Genomic DNA, 13,072 nt, shown 5'->3' on the forward strand with positions numbered 1-13,072 from the left:
GGACTTGTTGTTTAAGAGAGCATTGTATCTCTTTGCCTCTTGCGCTCCCATACCTGTGTCTCAGAATGGTCTTGCAGCTCATTATCAAGAGAAGCATCCACTGTAACTTGACTATGGGAGGTCATTTTAAGAAAAGGATGAGCTGACAATGCTTATCCTATAACTTTACTGTAAACCTCAAAAATACGGTGTACAATGAAAGCCAATGAAAGCTTTTTTTTTCCTTTATCCCAGTCCTGAGTGTAATCTTTGTAACCCAGAGTTTGCAAGTATCTGAAGAGATCCTTTAGGTTTCAAACTGAACTCTTTTGGCAATGTGTTTCCTGTAGCTTGAGCAGCTAGCAGCATCACTCAGTGTATTAGTTTCTGAACAGTTTAGAGGTTGCAGCTTTAGGTTGACTTTGGCCACACCTAATCACTGTTATGTTGAAAATGATCCCCCACAACTGGGGCCTGGCAGAACCAAGAAACAAGAATTCCTTCTGTGAAAAGTAATAAAAAATAAACTAAACAGTAGGAACAGGACAAACATACTTTGAATGTGCCAAATAGGAATTTATTCCCTTGTCTCTATGGTTCATTATTGCAGACTGATTCTAATGGGGGGGGGGTGGTGGGAAGGAAAGCTGGGAACTGTAAAGGCACTGCTCAGTCTTTCTCTAGATCTAGCTCCATAAGACAATGGCCAAATTAGAGAGACAATAGCCAAGAAGAGAATAATTTCAGATTCTCAGTTTTGGAAATCAAACTCAGTTCCTGTGAAGTAAAATCATAGGGCTTTCTGGAAGCTGTACTGAGCTCACTTTTATTGGAATGTCCGATAAATAACTTACAGGTAATGCTGACCTCTGACAACATCAGTGCAATTGTTGCTTTTCATTAAGTTGCCTTCCTGACAACAGTGGTTGATAATATTCTTCATCCCTTTCAGCCACCTCACTGTCACTTTATCCCTTGTCATCTATGAAAGCTGGCACTTTGTACACTATGTGTTTGGATTTATTTTCCCCTCTTGCAAGTTGCAGTAAATTTAAGTGTCCCACTCTTCTCATATCATCATCATGTGTCTCACTCATCTCTATCATCATCAGCACTATGTACTTTGAGGAATCAGGAGGTAAATGTAAGAAACACTGCTTCAGATCTACTTTTCCCCAGGTGATTAATAAAAATTTGAGGTGCACAGTTCTGCTTCTACTCCTATTTGTAAGAAAGAGGAAGAGAGGCTCAGAATTATTTACTGGCAACCACCTAAAACTTGAGCTTGTGCATAACTTGCTGCTGACAACTTTAGATTGGAACACTGATTATTTCCAATTTGCATGTGCTCAAATGTGGTGGACTGATGTAGACATCATGTACTTGACATGGTAACATAAAACGTGGCATGTTTCATTGAATGTCAGAAGTTCTTGCTGGTCAGTGTTCTAAGCACAACTCTTGCTACTTGGCACAGCTCGCCAAAAGTAATAAGAGGATGCAGCAACTGCTGAATTAGTAGAGAAGGAAAGGTGCAACTTAATATATGGTTCTTACTAAACTTGCATTCGCTCTGTCCTGCTATAACTCCTACTATTTGAATAGGAAACTGTTTTATACTAGTGTATCTGAAATCAAAATACAAATTACAGTGAGATTCCTGAGTGATATAAACACTTATATCACTCTCTATATATTATAAACTATTTTGGATTAATTTATATATATTAAATTTTAATTTATCTAAATTGCACCAGGTAGTACCAACTGAAGACCACTAATCAAACTGTGCTGAAATATTTTGGAAAGGATGTCTTCACTTTGTGATGTGTTCTTTTTTTTTTTAATTGAAGTTAATGGAAAATATAAATAGAACTTTTATGAATAAGAAGTGAATGAATATATGAATATCTCATTAACTTAACAAAATGTCCTATTTTGCTCTGAGTGGAAACTCTGATGTAAAATATTGCCTCTTTCTAAATTGCCAGCATTTCATCTACTGACTGCAATTATCAATCTAATCCTTAACTTCAGAGAAGAGTCACTTTAAAGCTATGGGAGATTCCCCAGAAGCTACTCTTTGTTGAGACTTCAGTCTTCACTTGAATGTCTTTTGGTACTACAACTTCACCCTATATCTCTGCTGTTCAGTGTGTTCACAGGTTTACCAGGATCATCTTTGTCTTGGCACTCGTAACAAGATTCTGTACTTTATGTTTGTGTCTGAATTTATATTGTGGCTATTCCAATTTCTGACATTTGCTACAGCTTCTTGACTGAGCTGATCTCTTTGCTTTAATCTTTGACCCTTCTTTCATGCTGCCCTTCTGCCTGGAATAACTCTCCCTTTAATGTCCAACAGGCAGTTTGCAGTTCCTCTTTTAAGATACTCCTTGAAAACCGTCCTCTTCAGAGGAGTATTCCATCTTTACTCAAATACCACAATAATATAAAGGCATGCCTTCGATCTCCTTCCTGAGGCAATCTGGAAAAGCTCTGTCTTTTTCTTCATCCAGTTTTTGTTTGAAATGTGCTTCTTTGCATACAAATTCTGCTCTGCCCCATAAAGAAAGAGACGAAAGAAAACATTGGAAAGCCAGACAATAAACCCTCAAAGCAGAAATGTGGAATTAGGGAGATGAACCCTTGGTATCCTTGCTGGGATTCTTTTCCATCTGCTGTATTGAAAATTGGTACTAGTGTAATTGTCACTGGCTTACTGTGTGTCCATGAAAACGTTCCTTTAGCTTGAATTTCTTAGGTGCTTTTCTTGTGAAGATGGAGGCTTCTGAAATGCTATGAAAACTGAAAAGGAAAAGTCTCTGATTTCAGTGTCGTTCATGTCTGCATTATCCTATTTATGACAGGTTTCCTTTGTGAAAGGGACACGATCTTACTCTTCCCTAAGCTGCTGCCTTTCTGATTATTGTTATGCTTGCAGCTTCCCCTCTTTTCTCATGTGGAGTGAATGCATTGTGTTATGACATTCTAACACATTGTACTTTTTAACATGCCATATTTTGAGTCAAACTAATGTTGCAAAATCACAATGCTGTGCTGGCCCAGAAAAGTATTATGAGGATGTTCCAGTGCCCTTCCAGCCCGGTTTGCTATCTGAAACACACACTCAGCTGTGGACCCCTGTGGGGAGAAAGACTTTTCCTTTTAGTCTTGAGACAACCTAGGTGTTAGATACTGTCTGAAAGGAGCTGATTTCACTTGCCAATGAAAATATTACCTGGGCTTCTTTGGGCAGAACACTCTTGTTTTCCTCCTTAATACTGCTAAAAATTTTGAAGCTTGAGGTGAAGGAATAAAGGAAGCTTGATATTGTCAGTTGAAAATGAGGAGATTAGGAGCATGCCTTCCAGAGCCCCCTTGCCTGGTTTGTGTTAAACACCGTCCGTACAGACCATAATCTGTAGGGAGAAATCTGATCAATTTGGAACGGTAGTAGAGGAGCTAACAAGGAACAAATTAAAATCCTGTATTCCCACTTGATTTGCTGCTTCCCCTCAGGGCTCATCCAAAGCCTTTTGAGGTTTGCTGCAGATTGAATGAAACCCTGCTAGATGTCAGTGATGAGGAATAATGGGATTAAGTGAGGAAAGTTTTGCTTAAATAGTAGGAAAAACCTTTACAACCGTAAGATCAATTGGGCCACAGAGCTGGCTGCCAAGAGGTGTGGTGAAATCTTTTTCACAGGAAATGTTCAAGTGAAGACTTGAACCTCAGCCATTTGCAAAGGGTTGGAGATACTAGAGTTTGGCCACAGTGTGTGGGTGTTGACTCTGATCTTTAGGAATTGCATGAACTGATAGTGTTTCCTTCTAGAGCTGAACAATCCCATGAAGATGTGCTGCTCTTCAATTAGCTTAGTGCAACCCAGAGTTTTTTGTTTTTCTTGCCCTGAATTTTGCTTGGCCCCACTGCATTCTGCTCCTAGCCCAGCCTTCTGAAATGGGGGATTCCTTCAACCCGACTAGATGCTGTATCTGATATGTTGTTGTATAGATTCTAGCATGTTCCTAACAGCCTGTGAGAATATATGGTAGGAATGAGGCCTCTGAAGAAAACAGCTAAACCATCCTTGGTTTTGATGTTTCTGTATTAATAGCTACTTAAATTATTCCAAGAAGACACATGTGCTTTAAATTTCAGCATCAAATCTGACAATAACAGAACTAAATTGTCTCATTTATTTCACTTCTGCTTATTTCTCAAGTTGAAGAGTTGGTTTTGTTGGTGAATTTAAAGTGTTCTTGTATAGTCCCCTATCATCATTGTTAGAGATAGGATGCTGGACTAGACTGACCATCAGTAGTCTGGCTCAGTAGGGCATTTCATGTATTTTTACGTTAAGACTCATTCGCATTTCTAACAAAATGTGGGAAGGTTTAGTATTTGGTCATCATGGATGGGATGGAAGTTCAAATGCTAGGAACATTTACAAATGCTAGCCAGGGCAATTTAGAAGATGCGAGAAAAGGAGTTTATGAAATCAAGCTTGCTCGATAGTGAACATACTATGCTCAGCTGTAAGAACAGCTGTCAGTAACAGTTGTATGATAGATCAAAATATTTTTACACAAAAACAAACAAAACGTTTGCATGAAGCCGGGATAGTATTCTTTCCCCTAGGGAATGCACAGGAGGATATTCCCCCTGTTTCCTGATATGTATCTCCATGGTGATGTCCATTTTCTACAGGAAACAAGATAGACCTATGAAACTGATGACTAGCACAGGAAAAAAATTGCTATGAGTGAACGACAAGGGCTAATAGGTTTAAACTAAAAGAGGCTAGATTTAGATTGGATAAAAGGAAGAGGAGGTTTGTTTTTTTTTTTTATGATGAGGGTGGTGAGACACTGGATCAGGTTGCCCAGAGAAGTTGTAGGTGCCTCATCATTGGAAGTGTTCAAGGTCAGGCTGGACAGGGCTTTGAGCAACCTGATCTTGTTGAAGATGTCCCTGCCCATTGCAGGAGGATTGGACTAGATGATCTTTAAAGGTCACTTTCAACCCAAATCATTCTGTGATTCTGTAACGAAGAAACTGGAGCTTAACTGCACTTCCAGTGGAGCCATGTAATTCTCCTTTGAGCTTTGGAGCTGTATGCACCGGGGATATTCCTGTTATTTGCAAATCCCTGAAAGGAGCTTACTGAGAGGTAGGTAATTGTCTGCTTGATGTGAAATGGTTGTAAGTGAAGGAACAAGGAGAAATCTTCCAATGTTCAGGTATAGGTTTTATTCCTCAAAAGACAGCTTCTCTTTAGAATTCTCTCCCCCTGTATACATATGTGCAATCTATCCTGCTCACATCCAAGAAAATAATAAAAATTACTTGAGTGATGTGAGTAGAAAGGATGTATGAATCTGATGCTATTTTTCAGTGTGTATAAACTCGCTGTCATATTCACCATACAGAGTTAACTAACAAGGAAGGACATCATTCTGCTGCTTTCTTAGATCATGTTGGCAAGAACTATGAAAGGCAAATGCTTTTTCTCAAATAATAGCTTGTTAGAAAAAACAACCTTCTTTTTTCATTAGCATCAGGTGGCATTTTAATCCTATTGCCATTCTTCATTTGTTTATTTTGTAGTGCCCAAAATTGCTAACAATCTTGACTGAAAAAAATATTTCTTTAAGCAAATATATAGCAAATCAAAAGAAGACTCTGTGCATATCCCATGAGCAGTATGCAAAGTGGTGCAAGAAATTAGATGATATCCTCTAACCCAGCCTGCTGTTCTGTTTCAGACATTGTTGAATGAGCTAGACCGAAGCATGGGGCGGTACCGAGATGAAGTAAATCTCAAAACAGCCATCATGTCCTTTATCAATGCTGTTTTGAATGCTGGTGCTGGTGAGGTGAGTCACTGCCCTGGAAATTCCTTCTAAAATGTTATGCTTGAATTAATTTACCTTGGAAATGGCTAGTAGATTAAGTCACAAATCTTGTGTTATTGAGTGGATATAGTTTGTGGAAAATAATGCTTAATTGTTAATATCAGTCTTAGAATGTCTTCCATATTATTTAATTACCAGCCTCTTCTAATACAACATAGACTGCTTGCACTGAAATAATTGCTTTGGCATTTTTGGGGTTTTTTTAAAGAACTGCAAAGCATTTACCTCTTCATTTCAACCTTTTAGAAAACATTTTGGTTTACCTTCAGAAACGTTTTGAAATGTTAAGTTGTTTTGACTCAAAGCCAAACTCAAAAGGTTTAAATTTAAATTTAAAAATGTCAAAGGGAGACATTTCAGAAAAGACAGTTTGTTGTTTTTATTTAATTAACAAGACTTCCTTTTGAATCTAGAGGATAGTTTAAACTGATTTTGTTTCATTAAAAATGTTACTTTTGTTACATTGGCTTTTCTGTTTTTTGATTAAACCACAACAGACAACAAACTCTGTCTGGCAATGTATTTGTCTCTATCTACAGCAGTCCTGTAACATCCCACCGAATAGGTATCAAGTTTGCCAGAGTATATGGTGATTTTATGGCAAATAAACATAAAAAATAGGAGGAAGACAGCAGTACTGTTCATCTGTAAGCAGAAGGCGGACCTCTAACGGACTAGCAGGACAAACACTAAGAACTTTTATTCTTTATGGAACAACATGGGGTGTGCTGTCCTTCTGTCTGGGTATGCAGAACTCATTGTAGGTAAATGAGGACTATATTTTTAAGTGAAACAAAGGCATTAATTTTTTTTTTAACTTTACTGGAATTAATCATCCTGTGAATTTGGTGTCAGGATAAAGAATATTAAAAAGGGAAGAACTGCAATGTAAAGTATTTTTCTTAAATGTGATTAAAAGCTTTTGGAACCCAATAACTTGGTTTTCCTCCACTTTTTAAGGACAATTTGGAGTTCCGATTACATCTACGATATGAGTTTCTAATGCTGGGAATTCAGCCTGTCATTGACAAGCTAAGAGGACATGAGAATGCCACACTGGACAGGTAAGACATGTTTTCTGAGAACAGTTATTGATCAACAGAAAGAGTTCTTAGAAGCTCTTCTCCATTTGGGTTTCAGATTTAAGTGCAAAGCTGTCTCTGTCTCTTCCTAAAACTGACTCCCTTTAAGGACAAAAAGGAGATTTGTCCTTAAAATTAAAATCAGCAGATGAAGTAGGAACTGTACATACTAAATGGGCAATGGCTGTGGCAAGGAGTTCCTGAATTGCTTTTCTTCTAAGCTGGGGAAGACAGAACAAAAAAAAAAAAAAAGAAAAAAAGAAAAAAAGAAAAAAAGAAAAAAAGAAAAAAAAGTGTTTAATTCTTTTCACTTGTAGCAAAACTGGAAGAAGAAACTCGTCCTGGTAGGAGGGAGGGAAGCCAGTAGTTCATTGACTTTATTGAGACTGATTATGTGAGGTCAAAGCGCAGGCTCTGAGTTCCCAAAGTTTTTCTTTAAGCTCAGTCTTTTTTGTGATCTAGCTTGTATCACAACCTCCCAAACGGCAGTACTGGCACAACAATGAGAGAAGAGGCACCTGTGGTGGGCGAAGGGGTAGAGATGCCAAGGGGGAAAGAGAGAAGAATGAGGAGCATCTACAAACAGCCCTGCTACTGGACAAAATGTAACACTGAATGGCACCTTTAAATTACTGTGTTAAAAGTTATATGGATAATAAATGTTTTCTCCACTAGCAATTCCATATTTTGCCACAGTAATTGAAGCTGGTAATGACCTTAAATTAAACCCTTCACAAAGCCACATGCTGAAATAAACTTGGAGTAAACAATCTGAACAATTTGAGACAGTTCAAGACGCTAAAAGACTGATGAACCAATGAGGAGTCTGGTAAAATCCATTTGCTTAACAAAATGAAACATTTTAAAGTGTAAGAGCAGGCAGCCATGGGAGTCTACCTTCTCCTGTGACCACATTAAGCTTTGTGGAAAGGCACTGACCTGCTCATGTGCTGCTATTCCTTATTGCCTGCTACTCCAAGCCCTTCCTACAGAGCAGGGCTGATTTGTAGGTATCTGACATCTGGCATTTCCTAGATAAAAGTGTCAAGTTTGCCAAAGCACATGGTGAAAAATCTATGGATCAGGTCTATGCCTTCAGCTCTCAAGGCACTGTTTTCTCAAAAGCCCACTGTCAGGAACTGCTATAGGGTGATAGAGCTGTCCCTGGGGGAAAATGTAAAGTGTCTGAGATTCTGCATAAGCACCAAGTTAGCATCAGCTGCCTGTCATAAAGACTGGCCTCACATCTTTGAGCAGGTGGAGGTATATAACACCTGTGCATTAATGTCATGGGGAAAGATTGCATACAGTTGTATGTGTCTACAGTTTGCTGCAGAGGTGGAACCAGTAATGTTACTTTTGATCTACAACATTATAACGAAGAAAAGAATCTGTCCTGTAGGCAATCCATGTTCTTTTAGTCAGTAACCAGGAGTGTTTAGAAGGGGCTTAGGGGCACTTTTGGATCTTACAAGTTACAGCCATGAGAATGGTAACAGAGGTTTGAGAGGATCACAGAATGCCTGGAGTACATAGACTATATGCTAGGTCTATACAGGAGGATGTGCCATAGCCTTTCTCCACATCATCTGCTGTGCTCTGATCTCCATGCAAGAGAAGTCCAGATGCATGGGTCAAACATATCTCTCACCAGGTCCCCCAGATCCCAACAGAGATCCTATTTTATGTTTATTTTTAGCAGCCTTACCTCAACACAGTGAGTTAGCACAAGGATTAAAGAGCATGTATACCACAGCCAGCTGTTCCTTTTGGCCTATATTTGGCTGACCCCCATGAGTTGCCTTGCATACCTATCCCAGCACTTCATGTAAGAAAGGCTTGCTAATTTCCAAGTTTTCTAGCTGGAAATGAGGTATTGCTGCTTCCATAGTGACATGCTTAGTTGAAGTCTGAATTATGCTATGAACACTGGCAGGTTTTGTTTGCTTTGTTTTTCTGTTTTCTCTTAGGCATTTAGATTTCTTTGAGATGGTCCGAAACGAAGATGACCTGGAACTTGCCAAGCGGTTTGACCTGGTAAGTTTTTTTTTTTCTTTGGAGTACCTGAACTTGCTAAAGTTGAACATCCACTTTGGATGCTTGGTGCAACTTCCCTTTGTGTTCCCTGAAAACAATGATTGACTTCGGTGCTGAGAGTGGCTGGTGCTTGTTTTCACTGTTTCTCATTTAGCAAGTGTGGGGTCCATGATGTGTGAACAGCGATCACAGACAGGGCTTCTGTGAAGTAGCTTTGACAAAGACTTCTTTCTTTTGTTTGGCTGAAGGTTCAGGAGTGGAGAAGGTTCTCAGCCCTGCTCTGATGTTCTCAGTCTTGATGATTCAGATGCATTCTAGTTTCAGACATCACCTTTACAGCACTATAGGTGAAGCTTGTGCTCTTCTCTGATACTTTTCCCAAGATTACAGGAAACTCTCCTGAAGACTAACCTCAGAGCCTGTGGAGAGGATCAGTATTTTACATTGGGTGGATTTTAAAGACAAACATAAAACAAGGACAGTTTCCACAACCTCTAGCAACAGTAAGAGGCTGTAAGGTCCAGAATAGCTATAGTTTCCTCTTTCTTCACGACCAGCTCTTGCCACACACTGATACAGAACAAATAGCCCTTTCCTGCTTAGCTTCTACTGTTTGTGCTACTACTTTCTAGGACCCAAATGTTTTGCTTTCTCCAGAACAATTCTTGGTGGCTTTGCATGTCTCCCATCTTTCTAGCCCTTTACTTTTCCATACTGAAGTGGGGATGGCAATGCTGGTCTCAAAGACCCATGTGCCTGCTCCTCACTGGAACTTGCAGCTGGACATTGCAGGAGACTCTGGAGAGGTCCAGTTGCTGGAAATTTGCCTGTCTCTGTGTTGATCAGATCTTTCCCAGTTAGTCAGGCTTTCACTGTGCACAGGTTTTCTCTTACTTGTTCTTTCACTACCTTCTCTCACTTCAGATCCACATTGATACAAAAAGTGCCTCTCAGATGTTTGAGTTGATCAAGAAGAGATTGAAGCACACAGATGCCTATCCCTATTTGTTATCCATCCTCCAGCACTGCTTGCAGATGCCATGTGAGTACATCACAGTTTTCCAGAGCAAGGTGTATTGAATAACTAGGTGAAGCTTTGGTGTAGGTACAGGGTCACAGGTATGAAGACACACACTTGTCTTCTATTCAGAACTTGGCAGTGGCTAAGGGACATGGTATCTTACGCTGACTCAATTCAGCAGATTTTTGTCACAATACCTAAAGCAGCAGCTTGACCTCTCTGCACTTGCAAATAAAATTAAGAAGCTGAGATATTCCAGTTAGTCACTGACAGAGCTTTTAGAGATTTTAAATTAGAAGTTTTAAATAAGAAGGAGCCCTTGTGCTCTAGATCATGGAATTCCCAGAAATAGATACCATTTTGAATATTAACAAAATGCACTGAGGAATTTTTCTGGTGAAACAATACAGTACTGAAAGCTGTTCTGTCACTGGGAAATTCCACAGTAAATCTTCAGGCTGCTATCTCATGGCAATGCATCAGTGGAGAGCTCCTGAACTCAAACTGAAAAATAATATTAGCATTTGTTTTCAAAAGAAGTGATAGGAATCTTCTTGTTAACTGTAATAAAATAATACAGTTATACTGCCAGAGTGTAGCAGCTGAGCAACGGAATAGCAAGATCACTAAAGAACTGCCTGCTTTGATTCTGTTAGGTATCAGGTGCTGGTCTTCATTACTTTCAGCCACACTTGAGCAGTCAAACTGAGAAGGAAACATGAGGGAGATGCACTGTGGTGTGCTTTTTCAGAAAATAATGTGGTATATTTTCAGACAGTCATTAGATTCAAGTACTGCCATGCACAAATTCAAGCAGTTGTTTGTCCCAGTGGTCTCCTTGATACTAGTCTTTAAGACAGTTCTTGAGCTTTAGGTATTGACCTGGATTTTTGGTTGCAGAAGGGCTAAATCCTTCTAGGCCAAGACAGGATTGTACTGAAGCAGTTTTAAAGAATCTACATGTCTAGGTAATGTTACTCAGGGAGCCGAGGTGAACTTTATGTTGCTCTGGCTCTTCTGTTTGACATCCATGGGATCAGTCCCTTTGGTTCAGTTTCTGTTCTTTCTCTCCACACTTTTTGGTCATGTGTTTATGAATTTTTCATATCAGTTGAGTTTCGCTGACCTGCAGATAACCGAGCATGCAGATAGAAAATCTGATTGTTTTACAGTGCCTGGTCATGATGGTAGGTACCATTAAAAAAACCCAACATCAAGCCTCAGAATATACTGAGTAACAGCTATGACAAAGGAATCGCCTCTGTAGACGTTTAAAGTGCAAGTTAGAGCTAATCTGTCAAAAAGGGCTGCACAGCTTGAATGTGCAAATCAGGTGCAGAGATGGCCATGCCTATTAAGTGCTGTTCCAGTATGCTAGGTGTTTGTAAATAATCTGCTGGCAACAGTTTGGGTTTAGGCTTTGTGTTCTGTAACTTACTATATACAAGATTGAGATAGAAGGTGAAAAGGAATGCCAGTCTGTGGGCAGGTCTGTGCACTTTGGCATGGCAATGGAAGTTCTCATGGGTTGTTTTTTTTTCTGTACAGATAAGAGGAATGGAGGAAACTTCCAGCAGTGGCAGTTGTTGGACAGAATACTCCAACAAATTGTTCTTCAGGATGAACGAGGAGATGATCCAGATATAGCTCCATTGGAAAACTTCAATGTCAAAAATATCATTAAAATGTAAGCTGCATTATTATTGTTTTTCTGTTCTGCAAGTATAAGTATATCATAAATATGCAGGTGCTTAGGAAATAAAAATTCATATCTGAGGAGTTTCTTATTTTAACTTACAGCTTCTCATTGTCTAGTTCTAAGTAGTGTCCTTTTAATGACATCTTAACTAGACAGTATTTTCTAGCAAAGTCCTTGCCTTTGGCTTCTAATTTCTATTAAATATTAAGCTGGTTAGAAGAGCAGAAAAAATACCCATGGTTTTATAACAAGGCTTCCTCATGTGCCTTTTTCATTCAGAGTGTTGATGAAAGCTTTCACTGATATTAAAAAAAAAAAAAAAAGCAGTCATCACTATTTAGATTTCATTCCTTACTAATGAGCACATAGGTTAGAAAGATTTCAAATAATGCAAAGCAGCCCCAACCTAGCACACAAAACCTTTTACCTCTCCATAAAATGTCTGCATGCTCTCACCCACAGACTTGGCTGAGGGCACTACGATTATTTTTTCCCATAGGATGCATCATTTGAGCAGTCTAGCTACATGAGCTGGCTCTCATCTCAACTTCCTTGTTCTCAGTCCTTTTTTAGCCAAACTTTTGGACTCTTCATCCCATCCATCTGCCTCTGCAGGTAATTCATGGCCCATTACCCTTCTGAATTATCCACTGAAAAGAGCATTTTCTAGAACATAAGCCTCATATGAAACCAGATTCTCCTGTACAAAAAAAATCTTACATGCCCTCCTGTTACAGGAATGAGTCAAAATCAAAATGGATTTCTCATCATGGAAAAATACAGTGGTGTTGATCTCTTTCTGTCTGTCTGGATATCTGACTTCATTGTAGACCTCATGCCTGATCTTCCCTTTCTACTTTCATAGCTACTCCTCATTCTGCATATCTAATCAATCCCCATCACACCCTGCATATTTTCTGTCAGTAATAGGAAATAGCTGTGCCAGTATGAGATATGAGCATTGCTTTGTTACTGATATATTGCCCAATACATAAGCATGCTCCCTCCTTGTAAGAAAGAAAAAATAGGACCACAGAAAGCGGAAAGAAAAAGATGGCAATCTGGTCTCATACTAAGGATGGGGTAATTTGTAATCCACAGCAGCTATGATTATTTAGTGATAACTTCTCTCTTTCAAAATAAGTAGGCTTGGCACTTTGAGGGCATTACCTGAAGACAGGAATGTATCAGAACTTTTCCCCCAGGCATTCATTTATCCCTTTTCAAGATTTTGAACAAGCCTAAGGATCAGGATTTGGAACCAGACTGACCACTGGTATGATCCTGTATAAACATGTAAATTCACCAGGATGCCTTTTGCTGATCACTACAC

At 39.2% G+C, this 13,072-nt stretch overlaps 1 protein-coding gene across 2 annotated transcripts in view; it reads left to right on the plus strand.

Annotated features, from left to right (window-relative positions):
- Positions 1 to 13,072, plus strand: part of DAAM2 (dishevelled associated activator of morphogenesis 2) — a gene marked incomplete at its 3' end in the record, with an annotated part of 119,122 nt that overhangs the window by 60,172 nt on the left and 45,878 nt on the right. For both annotated transcript variants that reach the window (XM_081998230.1, XM_081998231.1), the window contains exons 6-10: positions 5,751 to 5,861; positions 6,861 to 6,964; positions 8,953 to 9,019; positions 9,944 to 10,061; positions 11,589 to 11,727. In XM_081998230.1, the coding sequence (XP_081854356.1) occupies positions 5,751 to 5,861; positions 6,861 to 6,964; positions 8,953 to 9,019; positions 9,944 to 10,061; positions 11,589 to 11,727 (539 nt within the window). The remainder of the gene's footprint in view (positions 1 to 5,750; positions 5,862 to 6,860; positions 6,965 to 8,952; positions 9,020 to 9,943; positions 10,062 to 11,588; positions 11,728 to 13,072) is intronic.

This window comes from Phaethon aethereus (genome assembly GCF_964289735.1).
Source record: "Phaethon aethereus genome assembly, chromosome: 3".
NCBI lineage: Eukaryota > Metazoa > Chordata > Aves > Phaethontiformes > Phaethontidae > Phaethon > Phaethon aethereus.